General features: G+C 38.4%; 1 protein-coding gene across 1 annotated transcript in view; it reads left to right on the top strand.

Moving 5' to 3' along the window:
- LOC110018227 (squalene synthase-like) overlaps positions 1-20,420 on the top strand; it is an 83,386-nt gene that overhangs the window by 59,962 nt on the left and 3,004 nt on the right. The window contains exons 5-9 of the mRNA XM_020715489.1: positions 7,921-7,990; positions 13,944-14,087; positions 14,182-14,286; positions 14,520-14,666; positions 16,182-16,257. Of these exons, the coding sequence (XP_020571148.1) occupies positions 7,921-7,990; positions 13,944-14,087; positions 14,182-14,286; positions 14,520-14,666; positions 16,182-16,257 (542 nt within the window). The remainder of the gene's footprint in view (positions 1-7,920; positions 7,991-13,943; positions 14,088-14,181; positions 14,287-14,519; positions 14,667-16,181; positions 16,258-20,420) is intronic.

The following is a 20,420-nucleotide window of genomic DNA, read 5'->3' as shown; positions in this document are numbered from 1 at the left end:
TATATATAATAGATAATATTGAGGGGGAGGTCACTCCCATTGGGCAACAAACTTAGCCCCAAACTAGGAGTTGATCGGCCTTTGCACCCCCTTGCTTAACTGGTCCAACCAATTCAGCCCACAGGGAGCCTCGCATCACTCATCCTCTCCTAGGAAGTGCATGATTCATAAAACATAATCTATTGATGTAACCAAATTTCTATTGTGGCCAATCAATTGTAACATCCTTAGTGGCTACAGGAGGGAGAGGGCGGCGGAGGGGGGTTGAGCCGATGGGAAGGATGGGGTTTTTGGTGGTTGGATGGGTGGGAGGAGGGAAGAGAAGTTGGGTGAGCCACATCTCAAGAAAGGGTGAGCCACATCTTTTTTGTAATAAGAAAGAATATTCTAGAGAAAACTAGAGAGAAGGAATATAATCTAAGAGACTCTAGAAGGATCCACCACATTCTGGAGAATGTTGGAAGGCAAAAGCTTCAAAGAGAACTCAAGGATAGCCTAGGAAGATCTAGGATCATTTATATATATATAAAAGAGCAATGTATAAAAATCTATAAGTTAGTCTTTTCTAATGTAATCTAGAAAGTTCCTTAGGCTTGGGAGAGGACTATAAATAGGAGTTCCTCCCCCTCATTTGGATCCATCCAAAAACCATCAAAGATTCTTAAGCATTCAAGTGTTGTAACCACTCTTCCTTAGTAAAAGTGTTTCTTTCTCCATTACTTTTCCCTGTTTTTCTTCCAAGAGAGTTTTATGCTTATAAGTACAAGTGCTGTGAGGGTCAGACTAATTTAGTGTCATGGAAGAAGCGCTGAAACCACACAAATGACTTGAGATAAGTTAGTCTGCGATAGTTGGTATCAGAGCCTTGGTTCAAATGTATGAAAAAAAGCATCAGTGAGCACGTAATGGAACCTAAAGCCACTAATATAAAATCATCTCAACAAGGGCGAGGTCGTTAGGAGCAACGAGATACAGCTGTATCCAAACCACATGATAGGTCCAAGGAGATCATGGACGGCTTTGATTTGCGCCTTGCTAGGGTGGAGGAGCAATGAATGACGTGGAGGCTTAGATAGAGGATCTTGGCCAAAAGATTGATGAACTCCGGAAGGAGGACGTCATAATCCCTTCGACGATTAATGGTATAATGCTCCAACTGGAGGAGCATTTTTGGGACCAATGGCTAAGATGCAGGATGACTTGATGGGGGAGCTCCAGGAGGTATGAAGAGCCTATAAAGACAAGATGAGCGGCGTACGTGCTATCTGGAGGAGATACGGGGAGACATTTTTCTATGCAAGAGGATACTAGTGACACCCACCAACCATCAAACTCGAAGCCAAGCATATTGAAGTGCCAAAACCAAAGATTTTTGGAGGAGCTCGCAACACGAAGAAAGTGGACAATTTCTTATGGTGACTTGAGCAATACTTTGGAGCGATGAGAATTATAGATGAAGATGCAAGAATTCAATTTGCAATCCTTTATCTCTCAGGCATCGCTATGCTGTGATGGAGAAGAAGACGAGAAGATATCGAGAAAAGGTATGTGCTCCATATTCACCTTTGATGACTTTAAAAGGGAGCTAAAGAGGCAATTTTATCCTAGGAATGTTGAGGATGAGACTAGAGCTTGATTGAGAAGACTCAAACAAGAGGGATCGATGCAGGAATATATTATGGAGTTCACAAGCTTAGTTCTTGAAATTCCCGATTTGTCTGAAAAGGATGCTCTTTTCAACTTCATGGATAAACTCCAACAGTGGGCAAAGACTGAACTTAGGAGGCGTGAAGTGCAAGATCTTGCCACTGTCATGAACGTTTTGTGCTTACAAGTCAAAGCGTTGTGAGAGTTAAACTGATTTAGTGCCTAAAACCACATGGATTACTTGAGATAAGTTAGTCTTTGACAATATTTGTGTTGTGCTCAATTTCTTTTAATTTTTTATCAATTGCAACATCCTTAGTGGCTAAATGAGAGAGGTTGTCATAGGTGAGTTGGACAGTAGCCGGTGGGAAGGAGGGGATTTCTGGTGGTTGGATGGGTGGGAGGAGGGAAGAGAAGTTCGCAGCCGAAGTATGGCAAGATGGAAGTGAGGTGGATGCAGGGAAACAACAAGGTAGCTGCCTGGTGTTTTTTGCTGCGAGGAAAGAGGCTTGCGACAACACGGGGAGGATGCGAGGGAGGGAAAGTTGGAGATAATAACCATTTCAGAACTAGTTATAGTCAAAACACCTTCTCACCTTTGAATACAATTTTAGAAGGAAAGAGGGAGACGTCGGCAACTATTCTGACTGAAAACTCTAATGCAAGCAAATCAGCATATATATATATATATAATAGATAATATGGAGGGGGAGACCCCTCCTATTGGGCGGCAACCTTAGCCCCAAAATAAGAGTTGATTGGCCTCAACACCCCTTTGGCTGAACTGTTCTACTCAGGGAGTCTCGCGTCACTCATCCTCTCCCAAAAAGTGCATGATGCATAAAACATAATCTATTGGTGCAACCATATTCTTATTGTGCCCAATTTATCCTAAGATTTGATCAATTGCAACGTCCTTAGTGGCTCCCACTGAACGAACCTCAATTGAGAGAATGTGTTGGACGACATCAACAACTACATTAGGTATAGGCCTGTTCATAAATTGTTAGCATGCCCCTTGTTTGAATTCTTCCAAATTTAACATCTGCACACTTTTTGTTCCATTCATGTGAGGTCTCTCAATGCCCAAAGTGATACCCAGAAGTTCTTTCTATAAAATACTTAAAAATATGCTTCACACTATCAACCTAATCCATGTTAAGATGTTCTGACATTGTAGTTGTCCACTCTCCATTTGTAAGATGCAAAAACATCACATTTTTTGTTGTTAGTCACATTCTATTACCAAAAATTATCATCTAAGACACTTCTATCACTTCGATTAAGAACAAGAATGATAGTTTTTGGATCATTGCAAAGTGTTGTCAACAGGTCTTTTAAGTCTACATGAAGTTTAAGCTCCATCTCCTAATTTGATTGCCTCCTTTTCTCTCGAAAGGTTCAACTAACTCTATTAGTGTTGAATTAAAACCATGGGGGCAGCAGTATGGGTGCACATTGATGGAAGAAACCCCTGGTCTTTAGGGTTATTGCAGTTTATCTCAATCTCTCCAAAGGATTGCAACCATTTCATTCTCAATATCACGTCACTGCTTCCTAAATCTAAGGTAAGAAAACCCTCCAGCACTTGAATACCTTGCAATGTTAAAATCACCCATTTACAAACTCCCCTCGTCTTCTTCGCCTGTCATGTACTCATCATGACTCAAAAATTATTCGTGTCAAACATCTCAAGCCCCAATTGCTTCATTATTTGAGTAAAGTGGAAGTTGTGGGTGGATCGATTATCTACCAACATCACTTCGTCCTGCTCTTCGATCTATCCCAGAAGTTTCATAGTGTGGCTCAGAGTTAGGCCCTTTGTAGGTTTTTAAAATTTAGCAGAATTCTTTATTTATACGAAATTTGGGGGGGGGGGTATAAATACAACTTACATGAATTCTAAAATAGGAAATGCATAACATCTATATATCCAAGATTATAATTGATCAATTCCTAATAATTACTCGAAGATAAAAGGAAAGACATAAAATAGAATAAATATAATATCTATATCTCCAAGATTACAATTAATCAATTCCTAATAACTGCCTGGAGATAAAAGGAAATATATAAAATAGGAAAGATATAAAATAGTAAAGACATAAAATAAGAAAAAAACATAAAATAGTAAATAATAGGAAAGGAAATAAATTAGTTCCTAATAATTTCTAACACTTCCCTTTAAGTTGAAACATAGAAGTCAATCATGTTCAACTTCGATTTGAAATCATTAAACAATGGGTGAGGAAGATCCTTTACGAGGTAGAGCTTGAAATCTTCGCCCTTAAGAGCATTTTGGGATAATTGTAGTCGACTATGATTGTCTTTGACTGCAGTTTCTACAACTTTTGTAAATAAGCATAAGACTGCTATAAAAAATGTTGCAAGGAAGTTTGTAGGGCTGTAGACAACTTACAGGAAAAGTTGAATGGTATGGATTGTTAGGAAAAAGCTCCAAAAGAGTTCTGCTGTAGGAAAAAGCTCCGGAGAAAACCCTATTATAGGAAAAGCTCTAGAGGGGGGTCAATCGCAGGAATGAGCTCTGAAATAGGGTCTACTGCGGGAAAAAGTTCTAGAGGGCCAACTGTAGGAAAGAAACTACAGTGACAAAGGAGAACAGAGGAAGACAACATGAAAAAAATTATGGTGACGAAGGAGAACAAAGGAAGGCATCATCAATTTTATTTTCTTGAGAAAAAGAAAAAGAAAAATAAATAAATAAATTATCTTCCTCTAGTGACAATCCTTAATGGACATGAGAGGTCGACGGGCCGGAGGAGAATGGACTAGAACCAAGCAACTTATTCCACCTGACTCTCAATAGAGTTCGACGGGCCAAGAATGGTCCGAGTAGGATCCTACTGAACTGTTGTGGATTTTGAGGCTGTAACGAGACATTTATAAGTGGAAAATTTGGTTGAAGACTTATTTGTCAATTTCCTGTAGAGTTTGTGGTGTTTATATCCTCTGGTCTGTAAAGGGGTTGAGGTCGATGTTGAACCTCTGATGGAATCAAGAAGTGTCTAACGGAAGCTCGGAGGTGGAGGAATTAGCCATGGCTCCAACGGTGCCAAATGTGAGATCAGACGCGGAGGCATGGAAGGAGTCGATCCCTACTTATGGCAAGGAGGGAAACAAATCCGGTGAGCAAGCTGAACATGCTTCAGCATAATTTGCTTGGATGGTGCAAAGATTTGTGTCTTCAAAGAGACTGACAAGTCCTCGTAGTTTTCTGAAGCGCAACAATGATGGAACTCTGGATACAGAGATCGGTCTTGAAATGCTGCGCATATTCTGGAAGGGAAGCTTATGGATGAGGTGCTTTGTGCTTGTTTGGGATGTCTTGATCTCCGTCAGCACAACTGTTCTGGGACAGAAATGATGGGGTCAGGAACTAACTTTCTGACTGCCTTGGTTGCCAACTGCTTCCTTGGACATCGTTGTTGGTGGACTTGCAAGCTATTTGCTTTACCCTCATCATCAAGGTAGTTTGGGCTTATTTTCTGTGGGAAGACAGGGATCGATTGTTGTTTGTTGTCACTGCTTCTTTTTTGAAAGGCTGGTTGGATAGACTGCAGGTAGGGATGATATGGTCCTGCAGGGAAACAGGATAGGAGGGCTTATGAGGAAATTGGAAAGGAGATTCGACTACCCGCAGTAGAATATTTGGTTGCTGCCAAGATCAAAGAGAAGGGCTGTCGGGCAAGAAGAAGGCTCGATGTAGGTCCTTAGGTGTTGGCGAGGCCAAGAGAAGACGTACAACAGGAAGAATATATGTTGCAAAGAAGAGTCCAGGAGTGGCTTGATTGCCCACACGGAAGAATTCTGGGATGTCGTAGAATTTCTTCAAGAGGAAGATGTCACACCCCAACTAACCCCTCTGGTAGGGTCAATCATGGTGCGACGGAGGCTGGCTATTTGGTCAGATTAGCTCTTACCAGCACTTGTCCTGACTTATAATTAGGACTTATTGGGTGATGAATTATTCTAACTTGATCGCCAAGTGAGGGTGTTCCTCCTCCACCATAATCTCCTTTGTTTTATTATCCCTCGCCTTCTTCTCGTCACACACTATGGGAATCTGTAAGGACCAATTCTTACAATGGTGTCCTGGTGCAAACTTCTTATACATAAAAAATATAACCTCTTGGCTTGCTTCTCCCGAATCTCTTTCTTTGTAAGGCGTTTGAATATCTCCTCCAATCGTGACCTATTATTCCTGTCCTTTGGAGCCTCCCTTTAGATCCCATTATTTGAGTTTTTGTATCGTCATGGTTGTAGCGTTTCGGCCGAGTGTTCCTTATGTTGCTCCTATTAAAGCCCATTTCATTGCATATTTATCTCCAACCCTACTTCCAATATCTCTCTCAAATGTCTAGATATCATCTCAAATTTCTTCTTATAATTCATGACAAGCTCTTTCTGAACCAATACAAAAAATGTCTTCTGTAAATCCACTTATTGTGTGGTTTTGAAATGCTCCAACAATCAGTGCTTGAATTTTTCTCATGTTTTGAATGCACGATATGTACTCTCCATTGACAGCAAACTAGAGCTTTCCCTTTTAAATGCAGGGCCACCGCCATCAATTTTTCTTCCCCTGTCAGCCCATTGATAACAATGTATTTCTCCATGCAATAAATCCAACCATATGTATCATCTTCTTCAAAGATCGACATCTTCAACTTCCTTATACGTGAGTCGCCACTTAAATTTCCTCGACCAAAGTTTGTTCCATCCATGAAGCGGGGTTGGGTTTCCTTTATCGACCTATATTGATTTTCCTTCTTTCATAAATTTGAATCATCCCATAATCAGTTTACACATTCCCATAGGTTCCTAAATCGCCTTCCTCCCGAAAGGTTGCCACAACAAAAAAACATTAGCGAGGTTGGATACAACCTTCTGTCGGGGTTTCACCCACCGTAGTTCCCTGTTCCAGGCTGAAATCCTTCGAGTCGATTTTTTCCTATCCTAAATCGCATGCTCTCCCATTCCACATGTCGCTTCTCATTCTAAGCATCCGGATGTCGCCCAATTCCTTCTAAGTGACGTCGTTGATGCCTGCTCTCAATTTCTTCACTGAATCTCATGGCTCCAGATTTGCCTAGGGTAACTATGCTACCCTTATGTCGGGCAAATCCTTTTTATTGTTGTCACTCAAGTTCGCTTCAGTAGCTGCCATTCAATCCCACAACAGACGACAACAAGTTTGTGTGAAGCATTGTGATTTCTTCATCATTTATTCTAGTGTCGTGAATCTTCCCTTCATTGAGGAGAACCACCCCTCAATCGACAAGAAACACTTCTCCACACTAGATTTGATTGGCTCACCTCTCTAATTTCTCCTTGGAAGCATCTAATTTCTTGGTTGTGATTACTCCCAAGACTGCTTTTAATCACAAAGGCAGAACTCCTGTACGTCGTGATCTCGTCGTTGGCTTCCCAGCTATCTTGAATCGTGACTATATTGTGAGGTTCGGTCATGAAGTTGAAGTGAAACTCCTATAAGTTGTGATCTTGGGGTTGGCTTCCCAGCTAGCTCGAATCTCGATTGTATCGAGAGGTTCAATCATGAAGGCGACGTAGAACTCCTGTAAGTGGTGGTCCCAATTATGAGGTTCGATCATGAAGGCGACGCACAACTCCTGTACGCCACGATCCCACCATTGGCTTCTCATAAACTTTGAATTCTTTGATACCATTTTGATAAGAACGAGACAAGTTTTCACAAAAATTAAGACATAAATAATAGATTCTATTTCGTCGCTAACAAATCAAAAAGATACAATCCCCAATACATAAAAAGATAAACACCTATAATTCAAGAGGTATGTGATCTCTCTCAAACCTTGATGTTAAGATTCAAGGCAACATATGCACATAGCATAACTCTAAATATATTAAGTTTTATTTATACCCCACAATAATAACTAACAAATGACTAAATACTACTTTTAGTGTTGCGCCTAACATAAGTTTTCAAATTATTTGACGGACGGCGTCATAAGCGTAGGTGTGACAACATCATGAAGAGAGATTAAGTCAGACCTAATTTTTTGCAAAGGCTGAAGGTGTGATGATCATGATGACTCCACTTGATTTAATTTGTTGATATAAATTTAGTCAATTAATAAAAATACTCCACTTAGAAGCTGTATTATTTGTTATGAAGTAGCTTCTACACTACTGGATTCAAGAATCCCTATTTTAAAAACGACCAAGGCATGTTGTTTTGAGATTATTTTTTTTTATTTTATTTTTTTTCAGCTATCAAGTGGCAATTGAAGATATCTCGATGAGAATGGGTGCAGGAATAGCAAAATTTATCAGCAAGGAGGTTCGTAATACAGCATTCCATGTTATTACTGCACTTTCTAGATACATGAGGGGAGATGATTATGAGATATATTCGTTTTTGATAACCATGCAATGTAATTACCCTTGATTTGATTAAAACCCTCAAAGATATGCTTGTCATCGTTATGTTAACATCAATATAGTTGAATTTTTTCTTTAGTTAAAACGTTCTTTTTCTTTCAATTTTAGCTCTTGGTTTAAAAGTTTGAATCTATTTAGTTAGATTTGCAACCATCCGAGTTTCATATTTAGTGCATGAATTTCAAACATGCTCACTACTTTCCTGATCTTTATTGTTGTTGTTAATTTTTGGTAGAAAACTATATTCAAAATTGATTTCAATTGTATTTTTTATTTTCATCTATGTAGCTAATAATTGCTTTGGGGTAGTAATTTGTAATATGAGTTTCAACGGTTTTCAACCTTATATTTTAATTTGCATTTATACCCTTAAACCCTAAGGCATTCTTTTATCAACTAACATGAAATCACCTGTCAGGCAGTATCACCTGTTGAGGCATACCTGTTTAGCAATATCATCTGTTGTGCATATTCGTATGAACTTGTGCTGTAGATTGGTGGAATCTAAGTAATAGTATGTTCTTCGATATTGTTGAGATTTATATTCCTCGATTAGGAAAGAAGAATATCTTTAAGGATTACGAGTTCATGTTTCATGTGAACTAGTTGTACTCGTATCATGTATTCCACAAAATCAGGAAACTAATCATCTTGCTCATGATCATGCAAATAACATTGATATAGATTTGAGGTTTAAGTGGTTATTATTGAAACCAAATATCTATTTTGGGCTTGATGTATCAAGATTTAATGCTACATTCAAACATACCCTAATGAAACTATGGGGCAAAAGAAATGGAATTAAAAGATTGACATATTAATTGAAACTGCTAAGGATTTTAAGGTGTAACATGTAAATTGTAAATCTAAATTGTAAGCACAAGCTAATTGAACTATAGTAATGATTATTATAATTCCGCGTTACCTGAACTTTAAAAGCAAAGAAGTCATAAGAGATGATGCAATTTGCACATTGTAATTGATTATAGCCATTCCTTTATCTAAATTTGCATTGAATCAGTTACACATCTAAATTGAGTAAAGTTAAGAAAATCACAAAAAATTGAAATGATTTTGCAAAACAATTTGCTCATTTCATTAATATTTTGGTTTATATAGAGTCATACAATATTTACAAATAAACCCCTAGACTTATTCTATTTACAAATAGAACCCTACATTAGATACAAATCTCAATACTACCCCTCAAGGTGGGTGAAATATATTTAGCAACATCATCTCAGCAACTTCCAATGTCATGGCTCTTCCATGAGACCAAGTTGCCTCTTATAAACATGCAGCATTTTGATGTGGATCGTCCGTCATCAGCACAAATTGCCCAGTCAGAATCACAAAAGCCCTCAATATCTACATGTTCATTCTTCTTGAATAACAAGCATTTTCTTGGTGCATTCTTTAGATACCTCAGAATCCGATACACTGCATCTATATAGCTCTTCCTTGGATCATGATGTAGCGGCTCAACACACTTATTGCAAAAGAAATATCGAGTCGTGTGGCATAAATAGATCAAGTTGTTCACCACGATCAACTGATTCACCTGCCTTTGTACTGAGCTTGACTTACTGTTCAATTGGAGAGACTGCAGGTTTGCACCCCCGCATACATGTCTCCATGAGAAGATCTTATACATACTTTCTTGGGATAGAACCATCCCCTCAGGTCCATGAGCCACTTCAATCCCAAGAAAGTATCTGTGCAAGATCCTTTACCTCAAATTGCTTCCCCAATCTTTCGTTTAGTTGAGTAATCTTTGTCTCATCATCACTAGTGATTACTATGTCATCCACATACACAACAAGTATGGTAGTGTGGCCTTCATGTTGCCGAAAGAACATTGTGTGATCTGTATTGATCTGTTGGCATCTCATGCCAACCATTGTCATTCTAAACTCGTCAAACCAGGCGCGAGGATACAACTTCAAGCCATATAATGACTTTCTGAGCGTACACACCTTGCCCACTATCTAGGATGTTCTGAATTCTGGTGAAATGTCCATACCTCCTCCAGTAGCTTCACATGAAGAGAAGCATTACTCACTTCCACTTGGTGGAGTCTCCATCCACCATTCACTGCCAGAAAAACCAGTATCCTCACTGTGCTCATCTTTGCTACTGATGCAAAGGTTTTATCGTAATCAATGTCATACGTCTAACTGCACATTTTTGCCACTAGTCATGCTTTGTACCTCTCCACCTTTCATTCTAGAGTTTGTTTTATCGTGAAGATCTATTTGCATCCAACAGTCTTCTTCCCTGTTGATAGTGGTACAATCTCTCATGTTTAGTTTTTATCAAGAGCTCCAAGCTCTTCATTTATCACCGCTTTCCACTTAGGATCTTCTTTAGCAACATGTCAACACTTATGTATATAGACATAGTCCAATGATGCAATGAATGCTCCATGCAAATGTGAGATGTTATAATAGGAAACAAAGTTTGCAATGCCAATTTCCCACCCAAAACGATTGGAAGGATGTCTTGCATTGCTGAGGGAGGTCTTCCTTAAAGTTGGGTCACCAAAGCGTGAATTCACCTCCAGAGTGTATTATGGTTTAAACTCTCTGAATGACACATTCATACTTACAAAGACTCTCTTATCAATCGCGCTCCAGTATACATAACCCTTTTGAGTAGCAGAACACCCTACGAACACACATTTTATAGCTCTGGGATCCAACTTCCCTACAGTTGGTTTGTTGTCTTCCACAAAACATACACATCCAAATACCTTCAATGAAAAGATCCTACTAGTATTGTATTTCAACATCTGGTAATGAGACTTCCAATCCAATACTTCCGAGGGCATTCTGTTGATTAATTGAGCTGCTGTCAAAACTGCTCGCCCCTACAAGTGCTTTGGGACATTTATCATGATCATCATGCTTCGAGCTACCTCTAGAAGGTGTCTATTCTTTCTTTCTGCTACTTAGTTTTATGTCGGTGTTTATGAGCCTCTAGTTTGATGTTGCATCCCTTGGGCTGACAAACATTCCCTAAATGTATTATTGATATACTCTGTCTGATTATCAGACCTCAATATCTTCACTAAAGTACTACATTGAGTCTGAACCGCCCTATGGAAGTCGTTAAAGCACGTCACTTTTATTTCTAATCAGATATAACCAATTAACACTAGAAAAATAATCGATGAAAGTCACAAAATATCCGTAACCATCCATCAAAGTTATAGAGCATGATCCCTATACATTCGAATGCATATGAGCTCCTGGTATGCTTGCCAAACTCACAAGCATCACACAAGTTTTTGTCTATTTGCCTTTTCATGCAATGATGGATACAAACTACTTAATAGACTAAGTGAAGAGTGTCACATGCATCTGTGATGTAGCAACAATACACAATCCCCTCAGATAGTCCTGCTCCGGCATTCTCAACCATGAATGCCAAGGTCGAGTCCATGCCCTCTGAATCCAAGTACAAGAGTTCACTATATCATGTGCTAGTCCCAAGTTTTTGGCCAGTCCCCTTCTCTTGAAAGCTCATCTTTGGAATATCAATTGAAACAACACATTTTAGTTGGAGTATAATGTCATCAATAGATAAAAGGTTCACTAGAAAGGAATGAGTGCAAAATATTGGTCAAAGTCATATAATTGATACACATCACTGTACTTTTACCAACCACAAGTTGTGTTGTCTCATCAATGGTCTGAATGCTCTCTAAAATTGCTAAGTGAGTATAGGAAAAGAACTTACCGGTGACACCTGTCACATGACGAGATACAGTAGAATCTACTGCCCGTTCTTGTGAACTTTTGGTGGATATAGAGACAAGAGCATGTGTATCACGAGCATCTTTTGTTGAGTGAGCGTTACCAACAATGTTCCTTTTGGATGACAATAATGTGGATGCATTCTCAGTGACATCACATGTCGCTCTCTATTCTCTTCAACATCTTCAGTAACTTGTGATCCTCATTAGTAAAGGCCGCCCTTATCTTTCCCTCATTCTTTGTTACTGTCAGATTTTCCCAATATCCCGCTCTAGACGATCCACGTCCACTTCTCTCTCTCCTTAGGTGGCTTTAAACAAGCCTTGCTTAGTTGTCTCATTTCTTCACAGTTGTAGCACATGCGAGTCTCCCCTTGAGCATTTGTCATACCTGAGTTTGAAGCAGTTAATTCCTCGTCTTCTTCCCTACCATCACAAATCCTTCATGCGACCCAAGAGCTACAGAAGTCTCACACCCCTTCTTTAACTCTTCTGCACAAAGCTGTAGTTGTGGTTCTCACGCGACACAATCCAACTGAAGCTTTGCCTGCTTCCCTTGCATGACTCTGTTGATCGCACGCCACCACAAAATCGATTGCACATCTTTGTTCATGTGGATAGTTCAAACCTTCCGCCACTCTTCTGCTGGAGTCACATAGAAACATTGCACGAAGCCCCTTCTCCACGGCTTTCTCCTTACACCGAAGGCTCTTCTCCACGGCTTTCTCCTTACACCGAAGGCTCTATTACTGTTTTTCTCTTTTGCTTCGTCTTCGCTCCATCGAACCGCATCCCTCACGCTCAAACAGAACGCCCTGCTCCGCTACTTTCTCCTCACACCAAAGCAGTGTTATTTTCTCCCCTTCGCTTCGTCTTTACAGCATCGAGCTGCATGATGGGGATCACACCGCAAACTGTGGTCCCGTAGTTGTCTTCCCAACAACTGTATCGTGAGCGTTCTATGTCGTGATCCTTCCTGACAAGACGTGATCTTCTCGTTGCCTTACCAAAGTGAGTTGTAATCCTCTCTCTTCCTTCCCAGTGAGCTCTGGTTGCAGCTGCTTCGCAACGACGAAGCGGAAGAAAGGAAAACGGAGTTCTGCGTCTCTGCACCAACAACGCCGATTACGATCCCGACGATCGAGCAACAGTAGAGAAAGTTTGGGCTCTGATACCAAATTGAAATGATTTTCAAAAAAAAAAAAAAAAAAAACTTGCTCATTTAGTTAACTTTTGGCTAATATAGAGCCATACAACATTTATAAATAAACCTCTAGACTTATATTTACAAATAGAACTCTACATTAGATACAAATCTCAACAAAAAAATAAAGGAGGATCGACTTGATGAGTAAATAGCAAGCATAGGAAAAAAGAGGAATAAAATGACCAGAGTGCAATTTTAACACTTATTTTCAAGTTTCACACAAAGATTAAGAACTTCACGTACTGGAAAAGTCTTTACAACTCATCAAAAAGTTTGCATCGAGATATGATTGAAAAAAGGAAGGAAATAGACCTTATGCACTAGGATTGAGAATTGCTAAAGAATCCATTAGAAGTTCTCTAAATCTTGTTGGATGCCCAAAGAGATTAAGTTGTGGGCCTTAAAAGAGTAATGAACCCAATGAAGGTACGATGCATTTGATGTCACATATCATACATTACCGATGAATGTACCACTAAAGAGATTCTCAAAACCTTGTTAAGAGGATTGAGATGGTTGTGTTGTGAGCTTTCAACAATTCCGAACTTCATGAATAAACCATGCTTTTGATGCACATATCATATATTAATGACTATTATACCACATTCCATGACTAAATTTTCATCCATTCTACTCCACACACCATATGTGCTCTCAAAAGCAAGTTAAAATGGTTGTTCGAGCATGTCAATAGAAATGGAAGGTAACAACAAAGAAAGTCAAATGCAAAGCAAAATATTGAGGAATTCAATTCATTCATCATATCTTACTGGACTGGTGATTTCTTCTTTTAATGACAGCGCAAAAAAAGGCATGCTTTTTAAGTAGTTTTTTAAATGATTACCATTTTTTTTTTCTATAGACTACTAAATATTTTTTCCCATGCAGATAGATACGGTTGATGACTATGATGAATATTGCCATTATGTAGCAGGTCTGGTTGGAGTGGGGCTATCTAAACTTTTTCATGCTTCTAAATTAGAAGATTTGGCCCCAGAATCAGTTTCAAACTCAATGGGCTTGTTTCTCCAGGTATCTAACCCAATTTGATACATTGTTTGGTAGTGTTTATGCCTTCAGCAAGTTAATTTATTAACTGGGGACAATTTTTTTATTTTGCGCACAGAAAACACATATAATAAGCTGTTATGTGGAAGATATAAAAGAGATGACCACGCCTTACATTCTCTGGCCTAGGCAAATATGGAGTAAATATGCTGACAAGCTGGAGGTTTATTTTTACGGCTCCTTCACTAATTTTCTCTTATGATTTTCAGGGGTTCAAATTTAATTTATCTGAACAAATTTTTAATTGTTTGATATTTGCTTTCAGCGTTTCTCTTTTATTCACGTTATTTTTTTCTTAGGCTGATATAGATTAAAATGCAACTTAAAAGATTTAGATTTTGAGTGTTTTGTAGTTGCATGGGATGATACTGAAATTTTACATCCTAATTAATCTAGGACTTGATGTATGAGGAGAATGCTGTAAAAGCAGTGCAATGCTTGAATGAGATGGTGACTAATGCTTTGGTTCACGCAGAAGATTGCCTCGTGTTTATGTCAGCTTTGAAGGACAAATCTATCTTTGGATTTTGTGTCATACCTCAGGTATATTGGGATTTTTTGTCTTTTTTCCTAAAAACTGAATTTGCTAGTACGAGTCTGAACTATTTGCAAAACTTAATCTTAACTACTCATTAAATAATATAGTTAAATTGTATTGTTCTGTATTTTGCATTTATTGGCTTGAGCTTTATGTCAAGGTTTAGCTTTTGGTTAATTGAAAATGTTGATTTCATAGATCTAACTCAAATAAAGTTGAATGTTCAACTTGATTTGGGCTTAAATCCAAAATTGCGATTTTAAATTGTTGATTCTCTTAACTCAGCTCACTTGATTTTGTGTGACTTGAACTGCAAGGATTACGCCTCTAATATAGAAGGCTAATAGGGCATGATAGAGAAAGAGGGTAGAATAGTCGGGATGCGGATAATCATTATTATGAATTATTTTATGTTGTTGATAGGAAGTCAGAAAGCAAAGTTTTTATTTTATTTTATTTTTTTTGTGGTTTACCATAATATAGTAATAATGCCCGACTCACAATTTTTAGCTTTATACTGTTTTGTGCTCTTATTATTATAAGGCTTATATCTTGTATCACCTGACTTATCAAACAAGGGCTTAGTGCTAGCTTGCTTCGTTGGTAAAACCTTGGAAGTTGTTTTCTAGAAACAAATATCTCCAATATTTTTGTACCTTCGAAAAAAAAAAAATAGAAACTAATACCGGAGGTAACCAAAAATCAAAGGGAAAAGCAGATTTTATTATGCAAAAGCAACGGGGTTACAAGCTATGCCTTGAAAACAGAAAGGAAACACACAGCAACGCTAGTCTCCCGCTAGGGTGGAGGTAAGACAGCTGGTGGAACAGCCTGGAGTGGTTTGGGATAGGTGGTTGTAAGGGAAGGGTAGGGAGATGGGTGGCAACAAGGGGGCATGCAGGGGATTGGCAGTTGCGAGCAAAAGGGGGTATGCAGGGGCGGTGGTAACAGGCAAGTAGTGGAGGGAATGGGCGGCAGCAACAGGTAAGAGGGGAAGAAAAGAGGAATCAAGGAGATAATCACCCCCTCAGAGCAGGATACAGCCGGAGCACCACCTGTCATTTGATACAACCCTAGTAATGGAGAAAATGCCGATAGCAGGAATCTAAAAGGCAAAACTGACCCCTTGGGCGGCTAGCTCAGCCATTTGGGCCGGCCGGCCCCCCGCACCCCTTGCTAAACCATTCTACTTTCCCACCTGGTTCAAGGACCGGTTCAGCTAGGGCATCCCTTACGTCAAAAACTTTAACTCGTTCACCATTGATGTTTCATTATTTTATAGCAAAGCAATTATTGTTACATTTATATAATGTTCATTAATGGTATCATATCTTTTATTAATCTATTTCATGAAAACTAAGCATGAATGTTATCCCTTCCTACTTTGGCCTTCTCCAACATTTTTTAATTTTGTTATTTTTCCGTTCATTTAAATTTTCTAGCTTGTAATGCAATAAATTTTTAATATATATTGTAAAGTGTCACCAGTCCTTGAACTTACAATTAAGCATTTGCGGCAGATCATGGCGATTGGAACTTTAGCGCTATGCTATAACAATGTGGAGGTATTTAGAGGTGTTGTAAAACTGCGGCATGGTAAGGATTGAATGAAACTCTACTTTTGTATATCATAGTAAATGTTCTGTTGTGTTTCAGACTCTCACTTTGTTTTTTGTTTTTTCAAGCAATTGGTTCTTTAACTATAGCTTATTTGCTAGAACTTGTTATGTTTCCAATTTCACCTACATCCGTTGTAGACCTTTTCTAATACTTAATTTCAGAAATTGAGTGTTTTAATATAATTCCACATGGGCTTTTTTGAAGTGCATTTATATGGATATACTAATAGTTGTCCTTTACCTTACCAAGGGAGCATTTGGGCTTAAAATGTGGTTTAACTATTGGTCTATTAACCCCCCTTTGTTCTTATCTGAACTCATTAACAGGCAGTATTATAGCTGTGGTTATGTTTAAATGGAATGCAATCGGAGTTAACTCAAACCACAAAAGAAATGCAAATATTTTTGTTGAAATTAAGTAGGGTTACAAACAAGGACTCTTTACTTTAGAAAAAACAACACACATAAAAGACACCCTAGGACAATGGCGAAGGTGGTGGATGGCTATTGGACTGCAGGTAGGTTTTGGATTAGGAGGTTGCTGCAACAGTCAGAGGGTTGTGAGGGAGTTGTGGCAACATGGAAGAGAGTGGAAGGGGGCTGCAGAAGCAGGTAGGGGTGCTTGGAGGAGTTGGTGGCAGCAGGTTGGGACGTTGGAAGTTTTGTGGCAGTAGGTTCTGTTGCTGGAGGGGCTGATGTTAGCAGATGTGGTAGCTGGAAGGGTTGGCGGCAGCAGAGGAAAGAAAGGGAAGTGTGCAGGGGGGATGGCAGCAAGCAATAAAATGAATGATACACAATCACCTCGGGATGAGTTACAGCCGGAGCACCTTCTTGCCGTCGGATACAAGCCTAGAAAGGGAAAAGGGACGCTCGAGACAGTCCTGACAAAAATTTCAAAACAAAAGTAACCCTAACCAGCAAAATGAATATATTTATATTAGTAGATAGCTAGGAGGGGGAAACCCTTCTTTTGGCCGGCAACCCTAGCCCACCCTTGGACCATCCGGCTCCTATAGTAGCCTGATGAACCAGTTTGTTCAGCGCACCGCACCAACCCCTCCACACACACCACCCAAGCCTCGCGCAGTTGCTAAATATTGCTGTCCTTCACCTTACCAATGGAGCATTTGGCTTAAAATGCGGTTAAATATTAGTCTATTAACCCCCCTCTGCTCTCCCAGTTATCTGAACTCTTTAACATGCAGTATTATTGCTACGACTATGTTTGAATGGAATGGTTTGAGTTTCCTCTGGTTGTGATATTATGATTCTTCTCTTGGCTGCCATTTTGAGTAATCCCTTTTGTGTTACTCATATTTGATGAGTGAAATAAATGTTTCATTCTCACTCATTGGATTGAAATTTAGGACCAAAAATACTATGTTATTATCCTATCAAACGCAAGATTATTCTCTTATTTCTGGATCAACTTTATATGGAGATGATTATCACTGGTTTGATTCATTGTTTGGGACCTCAAATAGCAAGCTATATTTATATTGAAAAGTGTGAACAAAAATAGCTTTCCCTCTATCGAATTTAGTCTCTTTTAACACACATACATAGACGGTCTTCAAGTGTTTAGCTGCCCCATTAGAAAATTATAGAATAACAAAGCGTGTCAAGCATTTTTTATGATTTTTTTTTTTAATGCTGACAAGCTGGAGGAGCAAGGGAGGGATATGAAATTAGAAATTATGTTTAAGCAATATACAGGTTAACTAAAGAAGCTAACAAGCTGAGGAAGAGAGGGAGAATCATTGCAGAAGATGGATTGATCTACATTCACTACAAGAATTATGCAATTTTGCGTCTGACAAAATCGAGGCAAATCCGAAGATAATTTGGTGGATTAGTCCCATTTGCGTCGGAATGGACTCCAACGGTAAAACAGAGGTCAATAACACAATTTTTGTCAAATTTGTGTCGAAAAAGTTTGACGGTAACTTTTACGTCAGACTTACTGTCTTTGAATTACGCTGCAAAAATTAACATCAAATTTTGCTTCAAAAAATTTCTGACACAAATTTGTGTCGAATTAGTGTCAGAAAAGTTGACGCTAATCCGACACAAACATGTAACTGAGAAAAAAAAATTTAAAAGAACTTTTTTGATTCGTACAACCTGTACACAAATAAAAACAGTACTTAAGATCACAACAACAAACAAAATTATATCACAAATGAATACCAACGATAAAAAATAATATGATTTAACAAATACTAATCTAAATTATCAAAAGTTTACATCTACACCCTCAATATAAGTTCAAATCTTTAAAAAATAAAAATATATAAAAAATTTCTTGCTCTCATCATTTCCATTCTCTTTTACTCATATGAAATCCAGAGAAAATCTGAATTCAGACAAACAAATATTAGTTCAGATTCAACAATGTCAGTTGGACCTCAGCCTTCAATATTGAAACAAACAGTCATAGATATCTCTTAAAATCTTTCATGTAAAATGTAAAATACAGCTCAAACAACAACTACTTGCATCCTTTCAACATTATTCACTGCATCTAATTAAGTGTATCAGCTAATCATAACTCGCCGCCTACATTTGCTTAGCTAAACACAGGGCACATTTTTTCACACAATGACACAAATTCAATATCAAGAAAGAAAGCATATTTGACTAGATTTTTATTGCATCAAAAGCAAGATAAATAAAAGTAAAATAAAAAACTATTTGTATGCATGCATTCCCAAACTTCATATTAGAGACTGCAAACTTATAAAGAAGTCTAGGGTTTCTTTTTTCAACAAGACTCGTAAGGACAACATTGCATGAACTCAGTTGAAGCTCATCCATTTTTAAGGCTTGTTTGCACACCTGCCTTCAAAAAGCATGTTTTCCTAAAAGAAGTTTGAGGACAAATTTTAAACTTAAAAGTTTAGACTCCTTCAAAATTTAAAATGAATAAGCATGGTGGAGTTAAATCTACCAATTAAATGCCTTAAAGCTTAACATTCAGTAATAACAATTGTCTTGATAAGTAAAGCTCAAGTATATAGGGAAAGAGAAGTAAAAATTTACGAATCCCAAATATTTTCATCCAACTTGAATTTCACTAATAACATTTTCATTTGTATCACCGCCACTTTGAACAATAGACCCGAGATATCTAAAAGGTTCACTATTTTTAATGATTTGATCATTCCATTATCACATAAAAAATATCATCATTGAAAAGCATAACTTCCTCAATGGTTTCTGGTAGGGGACAAATATGGGAGTTTCGGTGGTCTCTGTAAGTCGCGATCCCTTCGTTGTCTTCCCAGCTAGCTCTATTGGCGACCATATCACGAAGGATCGTTCACGAAGGTGAGGGTTTTGAGAGAAACCAGGATGGGGGAGGGGGGAGAGATATAATTGAGGGCTTCGTCGGAGATGGGCGAAACCGGGAGAGGGGGAAGTCGTACGCGAGGGTTTCGTCGGAGATGGGCCAAACCTGGAGAGGGGGAAGTCGTAATTGAGGGTTTCGAGATTGGGGGACAAGAAATGAGGCTCGAGGAGCGAGCAATGCAGATTAGGGCATTATAGTCGGATTTGTGTCAGAATATTTTGACGCAATTTTCGAACCGAAGAGTTTGCGACGGAATTTACATCGAATTGTGTCGAACATAATTCAACACAGTTAAGTACGTGTTTATGTCGACTTTTTCGACGCAAATTCCATCGCAATCTAGTTTTTCAATTTGATATTTTGAGTCTAAGCGTCGATTTTTCACCACAAATTTTGAGTCAAAACCAACACTAATATTTGCGCCAAAAAAATCTGACACAAAATATCGGACACTAATTTCAACATTTGCTGTAGTGTTTAGATTGTCGTCTAATCTATGTTATCTTTTTTGCTGTTACAGTGCATGGTATGATTTATAACTGATCTGCACTAGATTTTCATATCGCATGATCTTTTCTGAACAGTTCCAGTGCAATGTATTTCAAATTGATTTTGAGAATCAGATTCCTTAAAAAATTCTTAATTTCAGTTAATAATGACTGGTAATAAACAGAGTGAATTTTTAACGAGAGCATATGTAGCCGGATATATGTTGAGTGTTTGGTCTACCGCAGATGTAAAGTAGTTGTCAAATCATTTATTTTTTGGTAAAGAAATTATTCCACGTG

The sequence above is a fragment of the Phalaenopsis equestris genome, unplaced genomic scaffold, assembly GCF_001263595.1.
Source record: "Phalaenopsis equestris unplaced genomic scaffold, ASM126359v1 Scaffold000006, whole genome shotgun sequence".
NCBI classification, from domain to species: Eukaryota; Viridiplantae; Streptophyta; class Magnoliopsida; order Asparagales; family Orchidaceae; genus Phalaenopsis; species Phalaenopsis equestris.
This window is presented reverse-complemented; position numbering and strand designations above follow the sequence as displayed.